At 38.7% G+C, this 24,118-nt stretch overlaps 4 protein-coding genes across 5 annotated transcripts in view; 2 read left to right on the forward strand and 2 right to left on the reverse strand.

Annotated features, from left to right (window-relative positions):
• LOC108044035 (voltage-dependent calcium channel subunit alpha-2/delta-3) overlaps positions 1-24,118 on the forward strand; it is a 48,370-nt gene that overhangs the window by 17,807 nt on the left and 6,445 nt on the right. For both annotated transcript variants that reach the window (XM_017122887.2, XM_017122888.2), the window contains exons 4-9: positions 4,840-4,950; positions 21,360-21,833; positions 22,292-22,573; positions 22,631-23,338; positions 23,622-23,835; positions 23,892-24,097. In XM_017122887.2, the coding sequence (XP_016978376.1) occupies positions 4,840-4,950; positions 21,360-21,833; positions 22,292-22,573; positions 22,631-23,338; positions 23,622-23,835; positions 23,892-24,097 (1,995 nt within the window). The remainder of the gene's footprint in view (positions 1-4,839; positions 4,951-21,359; positions 21,834-22,291; positions 22,574-22,630; positions 23,339-23,621; positions 23,836-23,891; positions 24,098-24,118) is intronic.
• On the reverse strand, positions 6,367-8,010 carry LOC108037325 (transmembrane protease serine 9-like). Its single transcript, XM_017113868.2, has 2 exons — positions 7,777-8,010; positions 6,367-7,714 (listed from the first exon to the last, which is right to left on the reverse strand). The coding sequence occupies exons 1-2, from the start codon at positions 7,978-7,980 to the stop codon at positions 6,392-6,394; spliced, it is 1,527 nt and encodes a 508-aa protein (XP_016969357.2). The 5' UTR covers positions 7,981-8,010; the 3' UTR covers positions 6,367-6,391.
• LOC108044037 (transmembrane protease serine 9-like) lies at positions 9,658-11,420 on the reverse strand. The gene is made up of 2 exons (XM_017122889.2): positions 11,196-11,420; positions 9,658-11,137 (listed from the first exon to the last, which is right to left on the reverse strand). The coding sequence occupies exons 1-2, from the start codon at positions 11,397-11,399 to the stop codon at positions 9,695-9,697; spliced, it is 1,647 nt and encodes a 548-aa protein (XP_016978378.2). The 5' UTR covers positions 11,400-11,420; the 3' UTR covers positions 9,658-9,694.
• LOC108044039 lies at positions 14,890-15,197 on the forward strand. The gene has a single exon (XM_017122892.2). The coding sequence runs from the start codon at positions 14,936-14,938 to the stop codon at positions 15,116-15,118; it is 183 nt and encodes a 60-aa protein (XP_016978381.1). The 5' UTR covers positions 14,890-14,935; the 3' UTR covers positions 15,119-15,197.

The raw sequence follows: 24,118 nt of genomic DNA on the forward strand, positions 1-24,118 counted from the left end.
GACGACTCGGCGACGCACTTGATGGGAGGCGGGGCGGGGGAATCCCCCGATATGGCTGAGGGCAGCTCAACTCCTTTATGGGGCTACTCCACTGGCTTTTGGGCGGTTCAAAATGCATTCGGGCCGCATACCCACACAGTCCTTGATCCTCTCCATGCATATATATATATATGTGTAAATATGTATATATATTCGCAAATGTACATCTGCGTACAGCCAGGACTTGTCTATGCAAATATTTAAGTCTGTCGTTGTCGTTTGGTGGCGAAAATGCGAGCATGACATACAGCTGCCGGCAAACAAATGTTAAGTGGGACGGAGACTTCTCGGGACTAGCCCTTAATGAAAGTATAAAGCAAATTAAATATTTAATTTCATCAAATCCCCGAGGGTTTGTCCATTAAATGGACGTAGCAAATGCCAGGTAGCCATGACTCAACGCCCAGAAGGTTATTTGCTTAATTAAGTAGGGAATAATTAAATGCTGCCCTGCAAACACCATTCAAGATTGGTCATTTTCCAGGAGCTTTGTTATTTTTCACCTTGTGATCAGTGCAGTAATTGTGGTAAGATTTAAAGGAGTTTTTCACAGTACTGTTCTTTTTTGGAGCTTGGCAACAATCTTCCCACTTAAGGGTGGAGGTCATTTATAAGGCAATTATAGCTGCTGAAACAAACTAACTTTTTACCAAAGTATTAAACAAGAAAAGCATGCTAATTTAATCTTGAATGCAGCTCACGCGTAAAAAATAATGAAGCTAATCCATTAAGATGGAAAAAATCAACAAGCTTCATAGAAAGAAAGCAAAAACTACAAAATTTCATTTTGCACAAAGGGAAAGGAAAAATAAAAAAAATAGGGTTTGCTAAGAAATTAGCAAAAAATCTCTGCTTCTATGAACAGGGAAACATGCGCGTTGATGCGAGACATTGTTGCTCGCTTTTTCGCTGGAAGGGAGCTCAAGTTTGGTTTGGGGGGCTGAGAACTAGAGTAGAAGGGTGACAGCGACATCTTCATTAAAATCTAATTAGCGCACTTCCAGACCAAGCCACAAAATGCCAAACCAAACCAAAGAGTTGCTCCGGTTTCTGAGCCCACCGCGGCAGTTGAGCGAATAATAACTCAGACAGAAGGAAACCAGCCCGAAAGTCAATATACTTAGCATAACAATTGCACTGGGGAAAAGCCAATTTAAAATAGTTTTATTTTATCAAAAAATTATAAATTCGATATCTAAATAAATAAAATGTCGGACGTAGTGTCCATATTGAGTAATATTCATAAATTTTTCTTCTTTTAATCTTTAATTCTATTACAATTTTATATAATAATAATAATAATTTTATGCTTTTTTTAAAAACTTAAATTAACCGAAAATGAACAGCTTTTTAACATTTTTTTATTTATAACTTTTCATTTTTTGCAATAACTTCTTTTAAGCCAACAAAAAAAATAAAATACCTTGATTTATAAAAACGCTCTAAAAGGACATCTAGTCATCAAAATAATCTTTAACGCAAGCTGGACTCTCACAAAATGTCTTGTATACATTTTTTATTCGCACAAAATTTTAATTCGATTAAATAATATGTTTTATAAATTTTTTAAAAATAAATTCGTGGACAAATAGAAATATTAGCGTATTGCGTTCGTATTAAACTGTCAAAATTAATATATCTAAACACTTTTTTTACTCGGTTTGATTTGAGTTGTTACTACTAGTTTGCTGATTAAAAAGTCGGAGACTTAAGAAAAATTGAAGAGGGTTAATAAAATGATATCAAATCAAGCATTGTGGCTTGTTTCAGTGCCAAGAGAATTTATAAATTTGCAATGGTTTTCTGTTAGAGGGCGGGTTCAGGTAGCCGATGCTGCTGTTGAATCTGCTACTGCATGCGTAAGCTGCTTAACTTGAGCTGGAATTCAACAGGAGCAGAAGCCAAAGCTCAGGAATGCTCCTTATTCGCAGCTCCGCCCCTCGGATGTCCTTGCTCCAGATAAAGTTCGGCACCAGCTGCATACGCACCCGTCTGTGGGTGGGTCGAGGTTCGCCAGAGGGCTCCTCCTTGCGCAACATTTTCGAATTCCAGAGTCAACCGCAAAATGAAAAACTTTCTATGGCTGCTACTGCTGCTGCTGCTACTGTTCTCGCTCTTCGAGTGCTGCCCATATTGTATACATATTGTATATAGTTTTTGCACCAACTACCCACCCCCGAAACTCCCCACCGCGGCAGGACACTCTCACACACACACACACGTCCTTCAGGCGTGCATTGCATTTCGATGTTGCTCGCGTGGAAATTGCTTTATAAAATGTTGCCATCGCATGAAAGTTGGGTAAGGTTCTTGTGGGCGGGGTCCCTATAGCCGTGGCTAATATCTTACAAGCCCCCGTAGATATACATAAAGAATATAGTATTTTTTTTCATTGATTCTTATTCTTACGCTGTGGCTGCTCGCTTGACATTCTTTTAATTTTCAATCCATTTTCCTTGCGTTCACGATTTTTACTTTGCTTTACTCCTTTTTTAGCCATTGCTTTTGATTTGGTAATAGTTTGCTAATGGTTTTTTCAACAGCTATAAATCATTTTTGGGGGAAAACTTTGGTGGGCCAAGTACTTGCGGGAAATGAAAGTGCTGGAAATTGGCTCAATCTAACTGTTTGGAAAGCGTTAAATACTTTTTAGCTTTTGCTTTTAACAAGCTATTTTAATAAAAACTCAGAAAACATAGAAAACAAAGCTATTCCACCACCGTAACCCTCTAATGCCGAAAGGGGTTGTGAGTCAAGTGCAGCAGCCATATTTTCGGCGCTTAGAATCCTCTGATAGAATGGCATTACAAGTTGCTAGACAAAGTCAGAGAGCAACTCCTTGTGACAGTAATACTTTCTTTTTTTTCTTAACTTGTGTGGGTGACATATTCTTTAGCTAACTAATGAATGCCTCAAAGAGCCTTCTCCTTGCAGTTTTAGTTCTGTGGTCACACACAAGCACACAAATGGAACATGGTTGGATGTTGGCTCAGGCCACAAATATTTGCAACGCGTGTGTGTGGGTTATCTTCTCAGACACCCATACATATTCAAATGCACATGGAGAAAAATGTTAAGTATTAACACTTAAAACAAATTTGAATACCCTTTCAGAGGGTATTATAATTAATCAGCATCAATAGGCGGGTTGATCTAGCCATGTCCTTCTATTCGTCCGGTTGTCCGTCCGTCCGTCTCTCAGTTCAAAAATTAGGAAACAATTACAGAAAATTATTAACTTTTAATTTTTGTTGTTTAAATACAGGTTTTGCCCAGATAATATAAAGCACTTAATCTTGCCCGAAATAAAAATTGATCTTCAAATTTTAATGGATTTCTTGGAACTATTATAAAAGTCAATCGAAAAAAGAATAAATGATCTTCAAAGCAAGCAAGGCAATTCATTGAAGCTCATAAATAAATATAAAATGATTTATGTTTATTTTAATAAACAGTTCTAAGAGTTTACCATCACAAGAAAAGAAGACACAACCATTTTGTCAAGTGGTATTTTATCTTTAAAAAATTAGCATGGAAGGGAAAAATGTTTTGGTTTTTCATAATAATTTTCATAATTAATAGTTGTTTTTAGAGACGGAATTTTCTCTGGGTACATGTATTCATAGCAAGGCATTTTCTTCTATGCCCAAGCAGTTTCTCGACTGCTGCTGCTGCTGGCACTGAATCAGTTAAGAAAAGTTTTCTAATTAATTCGCTGGAGACATGTATAGCGACACACACACACTCACAGGAACGCTGTTTTCTCCATCTCTTTCTCGCCACGTTGCAGCAAAAATATAATTTAACTGACAGTTTGTTTGAAAAGTGACAATTTGAAATGGGCGTGCCTACAGCCCCCTAAATAACTCCATTTCTAAATTGCTAATTTGTGGCACTTAAATGCATGAAAAAGTCATAAAATGCATTTGCTTGCAGAGCCTTTGATTATGATTATGGGAATTCTTCAGGGGAAAAACAGAGAAGAAAGCTCATCAGATTTTTCCATTAAAAGAAACGGCAACACGTCCAATAGAAAAATCATTATACTGGCATAGGTTATTTTTGTGTGCGTGTGTGTTTTGGTTGGGAAAATCAGGACAAAAGGCGGAGGTCGCAATAAATGCGTTGGTCTGCTTCAATCTCAAACGAGAGTGTGTGCGTGTCTTACTTCAGCAGAAGTTCCTTTGGGGATAAGTGTAATGGAATGTGAATCTTAATTAGACATAATTATCACAGTCGCGAGAGCCTTCCTAAATACATAATATTTGTAATTCTTTAATCCTAGCTTTCTATACTCACAAGCAATATCATCTTAAAAGATTTTGGTTTCAAAACAGAAAATTAGGAACCTAAAATCAAATAAATCGCAATACTTTCTTACTATTAAACATGCTCACAAATCAAATAAGTATATTTTAAATTGCTATAAAATAATATACTTCATTTTTTTATCAATATGCCTGATTTAGTTAATTAAAACCGACCAAATTTCAATATAAGCATAAAGGGAAATGCCTAACTTAATCAAACGCTTTCAGTTAATGAAAACCTAATTAAATTAATAAGATACATTAAAATCAATTTAATATCAATTTAAGATTCGCCTGCTGCCATAGAAACGCCGAAAGCCATTTTAAAAGTACATCAACGTTTTATTTGGGACAATAAGAACGCGCAAAAGTTTTACAGCCCCTTAACCCTTTTTTTGTATTCGCGAACCGGCGCCCATCACTTTTATAGTTGATGACTGTGGAATGTACTGAGAATTGTGTATCTGATGATTTTGATTTTCATTTGCAGCGCTTCAAGGACAACGACATCGAAGTGAAACGCAAGGATGGCATTATCCTGCTGCGTGAATTGGCCGCCGAGGTGAAGAACTTTATGGATTTCAAGCGCAACTCTGTCATGGTAAGAAAATATCTTTGACTCTTTCCCCGCCCCCTTCACAACCACTTCTGCCCTTTTACACTGACAGAAAAAAAGAAAGTTAAGGGCTTTATTTTTTTTTAAGTTGAAACCGAAATGTTCATTTACTTTTATTATTAAATTTATAACTATAGCAGTTGTGCCCGTATTTTTATTTATACGCTGCTCTTTAAGAGACTCTTATTCGACTTTTAGAATTGTGTTTCGATTTGGTATAAAAAGAAAACAAACCATAGAATTTCGTTAGGTTTTTCTTCGAATGAAATCCCCAGCTCTTCTGGTGTGCCTACAATTGACAAGTGGCTCAATCTCTTAAAGCTCAAGGGAAAAGTGGCGGGTGGAGAACTCGCAAATTTGAGGACGGCACTAAAAAACACAACAAAACAATAACACGCGGACAGGACACCGTCTCCAGTGGGACACTGGCGTAAAGTGGAAAACAATAAATTGCCATGGGGCCAGTCTCATTGTGGTGGAGCAGTTGGTGTTGGGTTGATCAGTGGGTGGTGGTTTTGCGGAGGTCGGCTGCAAATTAAAATTAAAGTGCGCTCAAGTTTTTGATGGCGCCCGCAACGGCTGCTTGTGCGTCATGAAAACGAATCTCCGTTCCTGCAAAGAGCGAACTGCCAGCCACGCCCCCCGCCCCCTTTTTGCGGTCCTTGTGGTCTGTCTGCCTTTGCGGCTCTCCACTATATCCTGTGTATCAATGAAGTTCAGGATAGGTTAATGATGCCCAGTGGATGATCGGTAAAATTAAAATTAGTTCGGAAAAACAATAAACCTAAGTCAATTTTGCGCTGCATTTATTTGATCTTGTTGTCCGATTTTGAGTAATTCTAATATAGTAAATAATTACTATATCTCAAACGAATATTTTGATAAATACAAAAACAGCAAACAAAATATATTTTTAATTTCCTATGGGAGCTATAAATGCCGGATTTTATTTAATTAAAACGTAATTCCATAATATTTACCAAAGAAAAAAAAAATTAAAAAAACAAAGTTATACTTGTTTTATTTTTTTTTCCGATGTGAGCTTTATGATATATTCGCCCGATCCTGCTCGTTCCTATATATATACTACCTGCAATAGAAAGACAACTTTTTTGAAAAGTTTCAAGCAGATAGCTAGTTTCAAGCACTAGCTTGCGTAGAGACGGACGGACGGATGAACATGGCTAGATCGACTCTCCAGGTGATGCTGAAAGAATATATATATATATATATATATGTATATAATATATAATAAACTTTTGATTGCAATTATAATAACCTATGCAAGGGTATAAAAACTAAGAAGAAGAGATATTGAGAAATCTGTGCGCAAAGTTCAAAATTATTACTGTCATTGTAAATGTTTCTTAAATGTAGGCCGTTGCAAATGAAAGAATAGAATGCTTGTAATGCTTGCTTTTTATTATTATTCGTTCAAAGTAAAGTCGAATTTTTTTTTAAATATATCAGAAAATTCGTCATCGGTGTTGCCAGTGGTGGTCCTTGGTGGGGGACTAGTGTTCCTTTCAGTACTTTGCTGTTCATATCCATTCCAGCCAAAATCTGAGACTTTAACAGGAGGTCTCGTTGGGTTGGGAACACTAAGTTGATATGGCGGGTTTTGCCATTCGGTTCGTTGTCCCGGGAAAGCCAAACCAGGAGATTTGTTTGGGCTTGAAAAAGTAGGAACCCCTTGATGTGGGGGTGAATAAAAAGGTGGTGGTGTGATTTCAGGTTCAACAGGAGGTCTCGCTGTGTTGGGAACAATAGGTTGATATCTCGGGTATTGCGGTGAGGTTCGTTGTCCCGGGAAATCCAAACCAGGAGATCTGTTTGGGCTTGAAAAAGTAGGAACCCCTTGATGTGCGTGTAAATTAAAAGGTGGTGGTGTGTTTTCAGGTGCGGTTACTGGTTCGGGTTCGTTACCGTTCGAATTATTGAAAGTCTCATCGACAATCCATTTTCGAAATTTTGCTACATTGGTATAAACCGCCGGGACGTCCTGCATTCCGCACTTAACGCCAAAGTTTACAATGCCGGCCAGCTCAAACCTTTGGGGATTTTCTCGCAGGGGACAAGCCAGCGGAGAGCCACCATCGCCCTTGCAAGAGTCCTTTCCACGCTCCCCGCCTGCGCACAAGAGGCTGTTGTCGAGCTGGAATTCGTTTCCGTAGAACCGACGAAGTTGATACTCGCACTCATTGTTCTTGACTATTGGTAAGTCCACCTTCTTCAAGACGTTCATGTATGAGTAGTCGTCAAAGGACTTCTTACCCCAGCCACTGAAGATACAGCGCGAGTAATCGAAGTTCCTATTATCCGGCGGCAGGCAGATTGGCTTAATGTGTTGGGTAAATTTTAGCGGAGTCCGAAGGAACAAGAGAGCCACGTTATTGGCCCCGTTCCTTTTGTCGAAGCCAGGATGACGAACGATCGACCGGATTCTAGCATCAACATGTGGAAATTGCTCGGAGTTGGTTTTTAAGTCCCAATCGCCAGCGCGGACAATAAGCTGGTCTTCGGTTAGGTTGTCGAGTACGTGTTTGGCTGTGATGACCACCTCGGGAGAGATAATGGCGCCACCACCCAAGTAATTACCTATTGTATCGAGCAAGGCCACCATCCATGGAAACTCGAACTCCTGGGCAAAGCCATCCATGTTCGGCACTTCGAAGGATACGCCTCTGATGTTGGGTCGTCCGCATTCGGGATTAACCGTCTCTTCGACGTTTATATCCAACACGTCATTCTAAAAAGGCAGCCGATAGTTTGTATTATCTTTCACACAAAGATAACTTACAAGTCACTTACAAGTATATGTATATTTTGACAGCAAGATTCCGGGGCAGCGCACCCATTATTTCCAGTAGTAAAGGCTCGAAATTGTACTCCAACCTGGCACTTATGATGCGGCACGCACCTTCTCTCACTTGAGGGCCAACAATCCTGGCCCAGGACCTGATAGATGGCCAGGAGAAGGAACAGGATTGGAAGGATTCTGTGCAGACGCCGCATTCTTGTTTGCTGTGAAAAAGAAACTGCGGCCTCTCTCGAGAGATAGCCGCTATTTAAAGCATGGTTCTTGTGAACTTATAACCCGAGAAGAGACTTCGCATCGCAACTGATTAAAAAAAAACCCAGTGACTCTCTAGATTATTAAATGCGTTGTACGCATACATATATGATTTTAATGGGGCTTCAAAAAGTGAGCGTGCCAAATATATTGGTTGTTTACGAAATCCCGATTTTTCCATACAAATGCACATACATAGCATATTTGAACTGGCTGTTGATGCTTATCAAGAAATGTGCCGTTATATTAGAAACTTTGGGCAAAATATGTGCCAATAATATTTGTTTATATATGAGTTTTAATTATCAGTATGCTGGTTTTCGATTTTTCAACCATGTCAGAAAAAGATAGCCATCAAGATTTAAAATTTTTCAACAATATCTGAGATGAAAGGCCATCTCAATAAAACAAAATCGTTGCTCTAGCTAAAATATTAATGTTGACTTATTGACATCTGATTTTGCATATAATTTACTAATACTATTTAGTTAAATTAATTACTAACACAATCCGATTTGGCGGGGTAACACTTCATATCAGCAAATCTTTTAGAGCATACATAACACAATGTTGATTAAGACATTCAAGCAATAGTAGCCGACATAAATTCTAAACCAAATAAGTTATACTCATCAACACAAAAAAAAAACTAAGGAGAATCGCTTACCAATTAAAAATGAAATAAATGATAAAGCGTTATCTGTCGATATGCAAGGATTTGCGGTGCGTAAGAAAACCTTAAAAAAACATCATGCTAAATCCGAAATCACTAGTAGTTTACGAGTAACGTGTATAAAAAGAGTACAAAAAGTAAGATTCATTAAAAAAATGCTTTCTGAACAACTTGCAAATACAAATAATTTGTATTTTCTTTTTGTTTAGTCAAAAGCATTTATACACAAAATTAAAAACTTTTTTTCTGGCCGTAACTGTTATTTGAAAAATTGTTTTTGGATATAAAATAAATATGAATAAATGTTTGTAACCTTGTAAGTATTCAAACCTATTTATTTATTTATTTTTAAATGGTGAAAAGTGTTAGTGGTCTATCGAAGACAAAATCTAGCATAAATTGATAAGAGTTTAACGTTTATCTAAAAAATAGCATTCAAAATAATACAAACAATTTTTGAACACATATATATGTGTATAAATTGATAAAAGTTTAACGTTTATCTAAAAAATTGCATTCAAAATAATACAAACAATTTTTGAACACATATATATGTATATATATATATATATATGTATATCTGTATATATTATCAGTACTGGGGAGATGCCCTCTTCATAATCGCCATATAAAGTTTCAAGCAGATAACTCGAAAACAGAGGGACTAGTTTGTGTAGAAACGGACGGACGGACGAACTTGGCGAGACCGACTCTTCAGGTTATGCTGATCATGAATATATATACTTTCTGGGGTCGAAAATGTCTCAACCACTGCGTTGAAAACTTTGATTAAAATTATAATACCCTCTGCGAGGATATAAAAACTAAGAAGAAAAGATATCGAGAAATACGAGTTCAAAATGATTAGTAATGAAAGAAATGATTAATGTTAGTGTAATATAGCACCATTTCTTAAATGTAGGCCGCTGCAAATAAAAGAATGGAATGCTGGTGAAACTTTATTATTATTTATTATTATTTATTCAATTTAACTCTAAGTCGAAGCTGCGCTCAGTTGAAAATACAGCTGAAAAATCGTCATCGGTGTTGCCATTTCCGTTCTCATATTTCGGTTTCTGAGTGCTGGTCCTTGGTGGGGGTCTACTGTTCCTTTCAGTACTTTGCTGTTCATCTGCATTCCAGCCAAAATCTGCGACTTGAACAGGAGGTCTCGTTGAGTGGGGAACACTAGGTGGATATCTCGGGTATTGCGGTGAGGTTCGTTGTCCCGGGAAAGCCAAACCAGGAGATCTGTTTGTGTTTGAAGAAGCAGGAACCCCTGAATAAATAGATGGTGGTGTATTTTGCTGTTCATTTGCAACCCAGCCAAAATCTGCGACTTGAACAGGAGGTCTGTTGGGAACACTAGGTGGATATCTCGGGTTTTGCGTTAAGGTTGGTTGTCCCGGGAAAGCCAAACCAGGAGATCTGTTTGTGTTTGAAGAAGCAGGAACCCCTGAATAAATAGGTGGTGGTGTATTTTGCTGTTCATTTGCAACCCAGCCAAAATCTGTGGCTTGAACAGGTCTGTTTCGGTTTGAATTAGTAGAAGGAAAAGGTGGTGGTATGTTTTCAGGTTCACTTTCTGGTTCGGGTTCGTCCCCTTTAACATTTTTGCTAGTCTCATCGATAATCCAATTACGAAATTTTTCCACATTGGTATAAACCGCCGGGACGTCCTGCATTCCGCACTCAACGCCAAAGTTTACAATGCCGGCCAGCTCATACCTTTGGGGATTTTCTCGCAGGGGACAAGCCAGCGGAGAGCCACCATCGCCCTTGCAAGAGTCCTTTCCAAGCTCCCCGCCTGCGCACAAGAGGCTGTTGTCGAGCTGGAATGTGTTTCCGTAGAATTGACGAAGTTTATACTCGCACACATTGTTCCTGACAATTGGTAACTCCACCTTCTTCAAGACGTTCATGTATGAGTAGTCGTTAAAGGACTTCTTACCCCAGCCACTGAAGATGCAGCGCGAGTAATCGAAGTTCCTATTATCCGGCGGCAGGCAGATTGGCTTAATGTGTTGGGTAAATTTTAGCGGAGTCCGAAGGAACAAGAGAGCCACGTTATTGGCCCCGTTGTTTTTGTTGAAGCCAGGATGACGAACGATCGACCGGATTCCAGCATCAACATGTGGAAATTGCTCGGAGTTGGTTTTTAAGTCCCATTCGCCAGCGCGAACAATAAGCTGGTCTTCGGTTAGGTTGTCGAGTACGTGTTTGGCTGTGATGACCAGCTCGGGAGAGATAATGGCGCCACCACCCAAGTAATTACCTCTTGTATCGAGCAAGGCCACCATCCATGGAAACTCGAACTCCTGGGCAAAGCCATCCATGTTCGGCACTTCGAAGGATACGCCTCTGATGTTGGGTCGTCCGCATTCGGGATTAACCGTCTCTTCGACGTTTATATCCAACACGTCATTCTAAAAAGGCAGCCGATAGTTTGTATTATCTTTCACATACCGAAACAAAGTCACTTACAAGTATATGTATATTTTGACAGCAAGTTTCCGGGGCAGGGCACCCATTATTTCCAGTAGTAAAGGCTCGAAATTGTACTCCAACCTGGCACTTATGATGCGGCACGCACCTTTTTTCACTTGAGGGCCAACAATCCTGGCCCAGGACCTGATAGATAGCCAGGAGAAGGAACAGGATTGGAAGGATTCTGTGCTGGCGACGCATTCTTGTTTGCTGTGAAAAAGAAACTGCGGCCTCTCTCGAGAGATAGCCGCTATTTAAAGCATGGTTCTTGTGAACTTATAACCCGAGAAGAGACTTCGCATCGCAACTGATTTAAAAAAAAACCCAGTGACTCTCTAGATTATTAAATGCGTTGTACACATACATATATGATTTTAATGGGGCTTCAAAAAGTGAGCGTGCCAAATTTATTGGTTGTTTACGAAATCCCAATTTTTCCATACAAATGGACTTAGCGGTTTGGGCTGGCTGTTGATGCTTATCAAGAAAAGTGCCGTTAAAGTGGAAAAATATGTGCCAATAGTATATGAGTTTTAATCATCAGTATGTTAGTTTTCGATTTTTCAACCATATCAGAAAACGATTGCCGTCAAGATTTTCGATTTTTCAACAATATCGGAGATAAAAGGCCATCTCAATAAAACAAAATCATTGATCTTGTTAAAATATTAATTTATTGACATATGACTAATATCTAGTATAAAACCCCATCGATTTATTTATGATTTTTCCTCAATGGCATTCAAAATTAATATGAAAGAATTTTGTGGAGCAACATCGTCGCCATAGTTAAAATAGTATTATTGATTCATACAAACCTTAAAACGGAAATAGCTAAGACGAACTGTATATATAGAAGTATTACATACATACACGCTGCATTTGTTTTGCACTTTAAATTCTGTCTTTATCTCCTTTTTATGAACTGTGAACTCAAGTTTCCGAGACTCGTAAAATCAATACGTTCTTTTGTTAAATTAATAGGGGGTATTTCCAATGGGATAACATTTTTGACTTATTAAAATGTGACCATTATCTTAGCATATGGGTTTTTGTTTAATTAAAAGTAGCAATCAAAATATATGTTTAAGGAATGTTGATGTTTAGCGAATTCGTTGTTCTAGTTAAAATATTATTGTTGATTTATTGACATCTGACTTGGATCTCGTTTTTGGTTTAAAGAATAGGGAATATTTTCATGCCTTCAAAATACAAATTAAAATAAAATTCAACAATTAACAAATGATTAAAAAATAGTAATTTAAAGAGCCTATTAGTCGTAATGTTGTTGTTTCTGTCATTCTTTATTCGATGTCAGGCCATTTGCAGGAAAGTTTTTCCCTGAGCAAACTCCTCAAATGGCAAGTTGTGTTATATGCCCTACTTTATTAACTTCTCGCATCCATTTAATTTAATTATGGAATTGTTTACAACTTTCTGCGAGTTCTTCGAACATACAAACACAATGAAGCCAACATGATACGAATTATCAATTATATATTTTAATGGGCGGGCTTTACCTTCACCCAGTAGTCGACGTGACAATACATGGGTGACAATACATGGGTATACATGAATAATTTTTTTTGATTTTCGCAAAATATCGATTACAATTTCTATTATGTCCCCCTTTTTGTTTTGGTTTGCTTGGTCCTTACAAACGTTTTCTTTTGGACAGCAAATTACACAAATTACTAAATTTTCCCTGCCTCTCATTAGCCGAAAACCCTTAACGAAAAACGCATTAGAATCGACCAGAATGAAAAGCATACCTAAAATGCTAACGGCGAATAATATTTTGAATAATATATATATTGAATGAATAATAATTATAATAATTTAATTAATGAATTTTCAAATCCCTACCCACACTAAAAAAAAATTAGTAAAGGTATCCTTATGGTTGCCTAGTCTTATTATACCCTTGCAGAGGGTATTATAATTTTGGTCAAAAGTGTGCAACGCAGTGAAGGAGACATCTCCGACCCTATAAAGTATATATATTCTTGATCAGGATCACCTCCTGAGTTGATATAAGCATGTCCGTCTGTCCGTCTGTCTGTCTGTCTGTCCGTCTGTCTGTTCGTCTGTTTTTTTCTACGCAAACTAGTCTCTCCGTTTTAAAGATATCAAATTGAAACTTTTCCACACACCCTTCTTTCCTTTGCACGCAGTATATATGTCGGAACGGCCTGGATCGGCCGACTATATCCTATAGCTGCCATATAACTGATTGATCGGAAATGCCATAACTTTGGTGTTTGTAAAGTTAGGAAGTTAGGATTTTTTATGAGTATTAAGAATGCATCATATGAATAATAATATTATAATATAATATAATAATATAATTTATAGAATATTCTGCAAGGGTATTTACACTTCGGATCCGCTAGAAATTGGCTTTCCTTTCTTGTTTACTAATACCATTTAGTTACATTATTTACTAACACAATCAGATTTGGCGGGGTAACACTTCATATCAGCAAATCTTTTAGAGCATACATAACACAATGTTGATTAAGACATTCAAGCAATAGTAGCCGACATAAATTCAAAACCAAATAAGTTATACTCACCAACACAAAAAAAAACTAAGGAGAATCGCTTACCAATTAAAAATTTAATAAATGATAAAGAGTTATCTGTCGTAAGAAAACCTAAAAAAACATATTGCTAAATCCGAAATCACTAGTAGTTTGCGAGAACTCGACGTTCATACGGACGGACAGAAAATTAAAATGCTTTTTGAACAGCTTGCAAATACAAATAATTTGTATTTTCTTTTTGTTTGAAGCATTTTGGACGAAAAAATAGTCAAAAGCATTTATACACAAAATTAAACACTTGTTTCTGGCCGTAACGGTTATTTGAAAAATTGTTTTTGGATATAAAATAAATATGAACAAATGTTTTTAACCTTGTTATTATTCAAACTTGTTTGTTTTTTTATTTTTTATTAAGTGGTGAATAATGTTAGTGGTCTATCGAAGACAAAATCCAGCATAAATAGATAAAAGTTTAATGCTTATCTAAAAAATTGCTTTTAAAATAATAAAAACAATTTTTGAACTTAACTTTTAACTTTTATGCCTGCACCTTTTAAAAAGTCTCATTTTGTAATAATGCATGATATAAATTAGGTTTAATTTTTCACCTTAGAGTTAGAGTTCTTTTTCTAAATTTAAATCTTTTCCACAATCAATAGAGGCAATTTATTAAGTGGAAAATCTCAGAAAGCATATGTCCAATGGCGCCAGCAAAATTCCAAATATATGTGTATATATACATATATATATATATATATATTATCAGTACTGGGGCGATGCCCACTTCATAATCGCCATATAATGATACCGGTTTTATGGCACTCTTAGTTTAAAGCTGACTGACAAGCTTGGTTAGCCAGAGCCGTCGCTGAGAGGGTGAGAATGAAAATCTTTTACGCCATAGTATTGGCATTAAAATAAAAAGAAAATGTTTCTGTGAGCCTGTGATTTCACTTGACATGATAATGAGACGAACCAGTCAGTAAACAACGAGTTTTGAAATGGGAGAGCTTTGCGATTCCATAAATTGTTGACCTGTTTCTCGCCTGGTAATTGATACCTGCGTATTACGCTGCATTTGTTGATTGTGGGAATCTCCCGATTTGATTATTCCCGCATATAATCTCGTTGTAAAGTAGAATTGGTCGGGCAGTATATCTCCGCTGATTGCAACGAACACTTCGATTGGAAATGGAATCGCACACCTTTGTCTTACTGCTACTAATTGGCTGCCTGATTGTTGGCTGTTGTGTGGCGGCTCCTCAGGGATGTAATGGCGGCTTCTACGCCCAAAACGGCAATCTGGTGCTCGATCTAAAAGATATACAAGGCCTGCTTAACTGTGTTAACAGGCAGCATCAACAACACGGCTAATCTTAAACTAAGTTCTATTCCAATTCAGTGTATAATGCAAAAACCCCGAAAAATGCCTAATAAAATCATCTAAACCAAACATACTAGACAGTAACTGAAATTGGTTACAGTATACAGCAAAAAATGCAGGTGGAGTGGTCATCGCAAGCGCGTGATGTATAAACAACAGTGCGTATGTGAGATTTTATTAACCCGCACATGTTGGGATATAAAATAAAAAAAGTAGAAATAATAACTCGTTTCATTGTTTACCATTTATTAAAAATATACTGTTCCCCTCAGTTCGTTGACTCTGCCAATCTCATCTTGGAGAATACGAAGTAAATATTGATTAAATTGCATTTACGTGATTTTTATAAAAGCAATATCAGTGACGTCGCAATAATAAGTTACACCGAAAACAATTTATATTTGTTTTGAAGGCTGTTTTTTCTCTGAAATTAATGTAAATTAGTGTCGCGTTGTGTTCAAAATCGTTGTATTTGGAATAGTTCAGTGTAGGTGCCTACTTAAATTAAAATAAAAATGTTAGGACTTCAATAGATAAAGTAATATACTTTTCAGATATCTGAAAGAAGTTTATTTTGACTGAAAGGTTCTTACCTTACCTATCTTACCTATAAGATTTTTCAGAAAACCAAACCTAACAAGAATATCTTTTACTTGAACCATTTTTTTCGAAATTCATTTTGAATAATTTTTTAAAGAAGGTATTTATTTTCTTAACATTTTTAATTAATGTAAACGGGAACAATCAAATGGATTTTCGGACATGATAACGACCCTAGACGCATATCAAAATAACCACAAATTGTGTACTTATAAAACGGATTCTGGTCGGAAACGGCGAACTAAGTGTTAAGGTATTTGGCGGCCCGCTAGCTTCATTCGCCTGCCGTCGACAATTTGCGCTCATGTCGAACATGAAAAATAATGAAAAGCAACTCGAGCGCGTCCAGACGAACACCTGCCAGCCCCTGCCCTTTCACCTTTCACCTTTCGACTTCCACCCCCATCAATGTCATACTCAGACCTACATATATGTGCACTCTCTATCTGTCCCCGTCTGCGGCTCGCCCCTTCTCTGTCGCACTCTTTTATGTACCAGTGGCCTTGCATCACTCGGTTGGGCACCTGCAGTTGCCCTTTGTTTGGTGCGGCATTAAAATGCTAATTGCCTGTAAACATAAAGGCAACTGCAGATGCCACAAATACGCACACATGCACGCATCTCATTTTCCACTTTGTTCGGAGGCGTATGCGTAATAATTTGCACACCGCCCTTCGATGGCAAATGTAGCAAACAACGTGTGGCAATCGCCGCTGCTAATTCGATTTCTATCAACGCCTGTCAATGCCGTTTTAACTGAGCTGTTGCCACTTCAAACCTGAAACCTTTAAGGACTCCCGTCCTGCACTCCCACTAATCGTGTCCTGTTGGTGACAGCATTTATTTGCATTCGTTTGCAAGCTAAAATTGACTTTAAAATTGCATTTAATGGCGGAAAAAAAAACGGAGCCACGCCCCCATGCACTCGCCGTCATTTATTTCGCACTAGTGCTGACAGTTTTCCCTCTTCTCTTGTGTCCTTTTGTTATACAATTCTCCCCTTTAAATTTTCTTCAATTTTATTTAAAAATTTCTACAAATCCTGGTTTGAATTAAAAAAAAACATATTAATAAAATTTATTTTAAAGGTAAATGGAACAATTTGTTGATAAATTGTTTTAATATTTAACCAACACCAATACTTTGATTTTTAATAAAGACATCTTTACTAATCATTTTCTTCGAATTTCATAAGGTTTCTAAACCATAAACTCGTTAGTAGAGAACAACAAATTTTAATGATGCAAATATATTTTGTACTTCAAAAGTCTCATTTTCATTTGGTTCTCAATAATTTTGAAGTTAGGTACTAAACAAAATCCTAATACAATTTAATGGATAGATCTGCTTTTATCACTTTTTCTAGCCAAATTGTCATTATTTTTAATACTTAGTTGGCAGCACTGTTTTACACAGTGTCTCTGCTCGGTTCGTTTTTCTTCTGGCCCACCACCCCACCGCCCCACCTACCCACTCCCATATCCTGTGCGCTGTTGACTCCTTTCCCATAATGCCACTTGCACTTTGACGTTGACATTGTGCAAGCGAGAGGGCAGAGGCAGCTAGAGCGAGAGAGAGCGATGGGGGCCAGATGGATGGCTAGATGGAGGACAAGAGTGTGTATGTATTGAGTATATTGGAAAGCTGTTCGGGTGTTTTAAATAGAAACATGCAGCAACGCGGCAAAAAATGTCTTCACACTAAAAGCATTTGCCTTCCACTAAAAAAGACGACAGAATAGAATCTTTAGAATGCTAGCACACAAATTTGTTGACACTTACTCTACGTTGTAATTTGAGTTGCTACAGATTTACTGATCTTGACATTAAATAGTTACGACCCTAATTCTAAAAAATCGGATTAAGCTTGCCTACATAATTTAAGATATAACTTAAAGTAAAAATTAACTACAAATGTTTTCATTGTTAAATTTCAGAGAATGTTATATTTAATATTAATTTAAATTCTGATTCTCGTCAATTACTCAGTTTTTTATAATAATAAGACCTCTTAGGTCGTGTATTGTACATTTGCTTAAATGGATTTTACACATTTTTATGACGCTTTCTAGACAATAACATAAATTGTTTTATTTCCACATCTCATTGTTTAACTTATTTCAAACTTAGTTGTGCAGTTGAATTAAATATTGCTTAATACAAACTTTACAGTTTGAGCTTAGCAACAACATTATGGATTCTAGTGCAGAAGACAAGAGCCAACCACATTGCAAAGTTACACTTTGACTGGGGGAAAAAGTGTTTATAAGTCCCAAAGCAGACCGCATCAAATGCCAGTGTGAATGTGTCGTCGGAACACAGTCAGCCATTCACACTTGTGGCTAAAAATACCCAACAGATTTGGCCAGGACAGACAGACTAAAGCAAAACCGAGTGGACTTGTAGAGGACAGGTACCAGAACAGGTGCCACCCACTTGATGTCAGTCTGTTTGCCGCTGGGATACTCATACTAATCAGAGGCTTTCATACAAATGACCTCCAACCACCCCCCTTGTCAAATATTTAGCTGAACTCATATTAAAACGTAATATAAATTTCTTTTTCGGCTGCACAACTTATTGCTCCAACATTTGGCACGTCCATTCAAATGGCAAATATATTGGGCGACTTGCAAAAAAAAAAAAAATAGCTGAAAAAGAATGCTGGGAAAAGAAAAGTCTTTGGGCGGACAGAAGTCGTAGCTTAAACACACATCTTGCATTATCCAGTGAGGGATGAGGAAAAGGGGGGATGGAAAATCAGTCGGCTGGCTCTGACTTTTCACTTGGCAAATGGTCAACGGGGGTTCGTTTTTTCCCAGTCTTTCTCTTTGTTTTTTTTTTCCACAGCACACTTTCAGGCTGTTGCTCCAGCCAACGCCCAGAGTCCTTATCCTTCTTGCGAACAAATTGCGTGCAAGTAGCTGCATTTTGCTAATTCCGGCAAAACCCAGACACTGCACCGCTGACATTTGAGCAGGTCTCCTCAGTCTCAGTCGCAGTCGCAGTCTCGGTCTTCTAGACTCCGTTCCAGTCCCACACCCAGTCATCGTTGGCGTTGTCATTGTTGGCTTTTGAATGTTAAGATGTCGACAGCTGCACAGACGACCGACAGGGAAGCCAGCTGGTGTCAACTGAGAATTGTGTGTGCGAGAGGGCATTGCTCAGGGTCGGGTCTCCAAGCCAAAGCTGAAGCCCCAACCCATTGAACCACCCAACCATGCAACCCTTTCTGCCTCGCAGACACCTTTTTTTTTTTTTTTTGCACCCCCCTTCTTGTGCATTTATTTTCTGTCGCGATGCCTCGACCTTTCCATAAGTGCATAATATTGTAGCAAAAAATGTACAACAAATATTTCATAATACACGGCCATGTTTTTTGTCTGTCGTTCTTTTCCATGTTCCATCCCGAGTTGTCTTAGACAAAGCGACTACGCATGTTGGCAATTATTTACATGGATATGACTTTGTTGCTCTGTGCAAAAAAATGGGGGTTCAGATGTATAGTATCCAACAGGGTGTTCTTCTTGATGTAACGATTTCTTGGTACATACTTGTAAAGGAATATATAGTTAAATTATGTTCCAGAAGAACCTTAGACCACTACCCAATTTCAAAGCAGTTAATGTCATATTTAACACTAACCAAAATGGTAATTAAAAATTCATTAGCAAGAAGCTATAAAATTAAAGGATTCTCTTTGTTAAAATCTGTAAGTTATTTTAACTGCAATGCAACTCATCTTGTAAGTCAATCCTTGAATAAATTTGAATTAAAAATATTATCTTATAACATTTAAAAGAAGGTAAATAGTGAGGAAAGCGGTTGCAGCTCCAATGGAGTTGACCAAATTGAATACTTTGAAGAAACTTTAGCTAATTTTACTTGCCTTTGGGCAAAGAAGTTTCAGATGCTGCCAACCAAAGACTCGAAATCCGATAAAAACTTCCTTGCAGTTTTCTCTTAGTTACCAGTCGCTCACTTACCCCCAGTGTGCTCCTTTCTATTGACTCACTTTCGGCAGTGTTTATTATTTAATGCCTTAACTAGCTCGCCACTCAACACCTTTTTCTGGGCAAACTTTAAGATTCCTTAGCTAATTCGAGCTCTCGGAAAATGTGCAAATAACTTTGAGAGTTGGCAGATGGAAGGTGGCCCACCTGGAAAGAGGTTTTCAGTGCAACAACTTTCTTTCCCACACCCCATCTGGCATTCTTTCCCCAAAAAACTCCCCCTGCCATTTGTCTAAGCCGCTGACACATTCCCGTGGCACCAGCGTTTGCCCAACGGCAGCCAATTTACATTGAAATCTTCTTCAGACCCGTACTGGGTCTATATGCCCCAGAGAACCGAAGCTCAAGCATTTTTATTCTATTTTCCTGCTCTGCGTTCCCATTGTGCAAAAGTAGTTGAACTATTTCAATGCACCCACATGCAGCTTAGCTCGGCAGCCACTGCAGCATCTTCAGGTGCACTGAAGTTCGCCCAGGGGGTGTGTGTGTGGTATGGGTGTTGGTATTGGTGTGGGTGCTGGCGTGGGCGTGGCACATCTCCAGTGTCTATGACTGCAGGTGTTTGTCCTCCTTCGGAGGAAGGACCTGCCCCTGGGGGTCTAATTTCGCTGCAGCTAAAGTTCTTGTTTGCGTCTTATGAAAATGCATACTGTGGGCTTGGAACTAAACTTGTGAAGATAATTTGTGCGCCAACTTGCAAAATCCTCCACAGCATCCCAGTGATTTGTAAAATTCCGTTCTGGGTCGTAAATTGGAATGCAATGGAAGCTGTTAAAAACACCCATACACTTGGCCATAATGACAATCACGTTTTTCATCCTTAAACTGAGATTAATTGGGCAAATTACATAACTGCAAAAATGTTTAAATATTTTAGTGGTAAGAAAACTAATATCTAAAGTATAAAGATACTGATAAAGAACTTTTTTTAAATATTATTTTAGTCTTTTTAGTTTATGTTTGAAAATTACAAAAATTGCAAAATATTTGTATAATTATTTTTTGTTATTAGTTTTTTCAATTACAATGATAGCGAATCAATTTTTTTAACCCAATTGTAGAAATACAGGGAATTTTAAATTGAGCACATACATTTAAATAAACCTGTATTTATCTGAGTTTTTATCGATCCTAAGAGTATTCAATAATAATAAACAACAAGAGTTTCTTTTTTTTTTTTTTTTTTTTTAAATAATACTTTATTCACTGGAATCTGTTCAGTGCCTTCTGAACTTAACCTAGCGTAATTAACGAGAAAGAAATTTTATGCATACATAGTAGCCTTAATACAAGAGTTTCTAAAACTGTCCGATAAGTGTGGCATACTTTTCGGCTACATTTCGAGCACTGTGCAGGGCGATATTACCGCGCAGATATATCTCTGCGCTTTGAATTATACTCCACATACACACGCCCAAGTCGAACTAAAAGTTTGCTAAAAGAAGGCAAAATGAAGCAAAGCAAACTCCAGTGCTTTGTGCAATTTAAGTCGCAGCGAAGAGAATAAATTGCATAAAGCGCGGAAACTTTGCAACCCTCCCCAGAACCCCACCCATTCCCCCAGAGAAATACTTAAGCAGATTGATGGCAGTGAGTGAAACCAACAACTTCTATTCCAGCGTTTGATGGACTCCGCGGAGCAGGCGGCCCTGTCAGAGCTGGAGGGGCAGGGTCAGGGGGAGTCGCCGATGGGTGGACAGCAGCACTACGATGCCCGGCGAATCAACGAGTATAATGCCGATGGAAAGCTGGCGGACGGAGCCCGCCACATGGACATCCGGTTCATGCGGCGTTTCGAGCGCCTGCCGGTCAATCTCAGTCTAAGCTCGATTCTGGTGCCGCACGGCGTCGACTTGGATGAGGCGGACGTAAAGTCGGCGCTGCAGTGGAGCGCCCACTTGGACCCGCTGTTCCAGAACAACTTAGAGCAAGATCCGGCCTTGTCCTGGCAATACTTTGGCTCCTCCACAGGCTTCCTGCGCCGCTTCCCGGGCACCGCCTGGCCCCCGGAGGGCTCCAAGGGCAGCAAGCTCATCCACGACTTCCGTGCCCACAATTGGTTCGTCCAGGCCGCCTCATCGCCCAAGGATATTGTGAGTATCTATTGTAAATAATAGTAAGGATAGTAATATCCTAAAGCCATTATTATTTCGAAAACTATTTACTTTTAGTTACATTTTCAGATTGCCCACAATTTAATTTATGTTTGCTTTGGTTAAAAAAATGGATGATAAAATTCTAGAAAATATTAATGTTATGCCTTGCATGCCTAAGATATTGATAAATTATTAGACTATTAAAAATATCAATTAAATAATTTTAGTACACCAAAAAAAAAGTATCATTATCGGATTATAATTTTATATTATTTCGTTTTTTTCTAGCCGTATTGATTTCGTTGTAGAAGAAATTTAAGTTGTATGTTAAAAATCACACTGTAATCTTTATTCATTGTAAATATCAGCCACAGGTAATAAACATAAATATATGTTCTTAGAATCAATCCGTATACACAGTTTAGTGAATTGCCTTTATGTCTTTTCCCAATCAGATGATTCTTCTGGATGCATCGTCGAGCATGACGGAAAAGTCTTTTGACCTGGGCATGGCCACCGCCTTCAACATAATGGACACCTTGGGTGAAGATGACTTCGTGAACCTCATCACCTTTTCGGAGGTGGTGAAAACACCAGTGCCGTGCTTCAAGGACCGCATGGTTCGAGCCACGCCCGACAATATCCAGGAGATAAAGTCCGCTGTGAAGGCGATAAAGCTGCAGGATACGGCTAATTTTACGGCAGGTCTGGAGTATGCCTTTAGTTTGCTGCACAAGGTAAGGCATTCAGACCAAAATAAGGAAGGGAAAACTAAGCAATTCCTCTCATTTCAGTACAATCAATCAGGGGCTGGGAGTCAGTGCAACCAGGCCATCATGCTGATCACGGAGAGCACCTCGGAGTCGCACAAGGATGTGATCAAGCAGTACAACTGGCCACACATGCCCGTCCGGATTTTCACCTACCTGATTGGCAGCGATTCCGGCAGCCGGAGCAATCTGCACGACATGGCCTGCTCGAACAAGGGATTCTTCGTCCAGATCAACGACTACGATGAGGCCCGCCGCAAGGTGATCGACTATGCCCTGGTGATGGCCCGTCCCATGATCATGTACCAGGCGGATCATCCGGTGCACTGGAGCCCGGTATTTGTGGCCGGGAAGTCGGGTGGACTGGGACGCGACTCGGAGTACCAGCGACGCTTGGTGACGACAGTTTCAACTCCGGTCTTCGATAGACGAAACCATTCGGTGCGCGTTGCCAATCTGCTGGGCGTGGTGGGCACCGATGTGCCCATCGAGGAGATCCGCAAGGTGATCCCCCAACACAAGCTGGGACCGAATGGCTATTCGTTTATCGTGGATAACAACGGACGGGTGCTCTACCATCCGGATCTGCGGCCCCTGGGTGATGGCAACCAGTATATCGACCAGCTGAAGCCAAAGTACGCATCGGTCGACATCACGGAGTTGGAACTGCCGGAAACGGAGATTGGCAATAACAACGAACTCATTGAAATAAACAAGAATCTTCTGAACGAGGTGGGTGTTCTGATATATAAATATATATTTAATATTGCAACATTCTATTAATAGTAGCTTTTTGTCACAATTAAAAATTTAGATTTTTATTATTTTCGAACCTTAATACAAGTAAACAACTGTTCTGAAAAGAGTAACTTTAAGCGGCGTCATATTAATTTTTTATTTTTAGCTTTCGGACTTAAAAATATTTCAGCTTGTGAAAACTGTGTTAACTAATCAAATTTAATATAATTATTATTTATAACTGTTATATATTTCTATTAACTTTCTCTTTTAAAAGATGCGAGGTGACATGATAAAACCGAAAGAGGGGGAAACGGAGTTTACAGTGATGAACCACTACGATGACTCCAAAAGGGTATCCACCAGGACGCATCGCTACTTCTACGGCCCCATCGAGGATACACCATTCACGCTGGCTATTGTGCTCCCGGAGAAATACGGTAGCCATGAGTTTGTCTCCCAGCAGGAGATTCGGCATTCGCGTAACAATGGTGAGTTTTTCTAAAAGTTACCAGTGTCCACGAATTGAATACCATTGTTTTTGCAGTTACCGAGTACTTTAAGGGGGACAACTGGCGCGTACATCCCGACTGGGTGTATTGCGAGTACAATAGCGTCAGTGATCTGGAGAAGGAACGGGAGAGCTCCGGCGAGTACTCCTCGCGCGATCAGGAGCCCAGCTTCGGGTCGCCGGAGGAGCAGGTATTGCACTTTCTGTCTCGCGCCGGACGCCCTGGTTGGAAGTGGATGTCGGTAAGCAATCTGACTTGAGAA

The sequence above is a fragment of the Drosophila rhopaloa genome, unplaced genomic scaffold, assembly GCF_018152115.1.
Source record: "Drosophila rhopaloa isolate 14029-0021.01 unplaced genomic scaffold, ASM1815211v1 contig_2, whole genome shotgun sequence".
In the NCBI taxonomy this organism is placed as follows: domain Eukaryota; kingdom Metazoa; phylum Arthropoda; class Insecta; order Diptera; family Drosophilidae; genus Drosophila; species Drosophila rhopaloa.

Coding starts and splice junctions, on each gene's coding strand:
- LOC108037325 (XM_017113868.2), bottom strand. CDS start 7,980: ATGCGGCGTCTGCACAGAATCCTTCCAATCCTGTTCCTTCTCCTGGCC. Junction 7,715..7,776: donor GTCAAAATATACATATACTT/GTAAGTGACTTG, acceptor CTGCCTTTTTAG/AATGACGTGTTGGATATAAA.
- LOC108044037 (XM_017122889.2), bottom strand. CDS start 11,399: ATGCGTCGCCAGCACAGAATCCTTCCAATCCTGTTCCTTCTCCTGGCT. Junction 11,138..11,195: donor GTCAAAATATACATATACTT/GTAAGTGACTTT, acceptor CTGCCTTTTTAG/AATGACGTGTTGGATATAAA.
- LOC108044039 (XM_017122892.2), top strand. CDS start 14,936: ATGGAATCGCACACCTTTGTCTTACTGCTACTAATTGGCTGCCTGATT.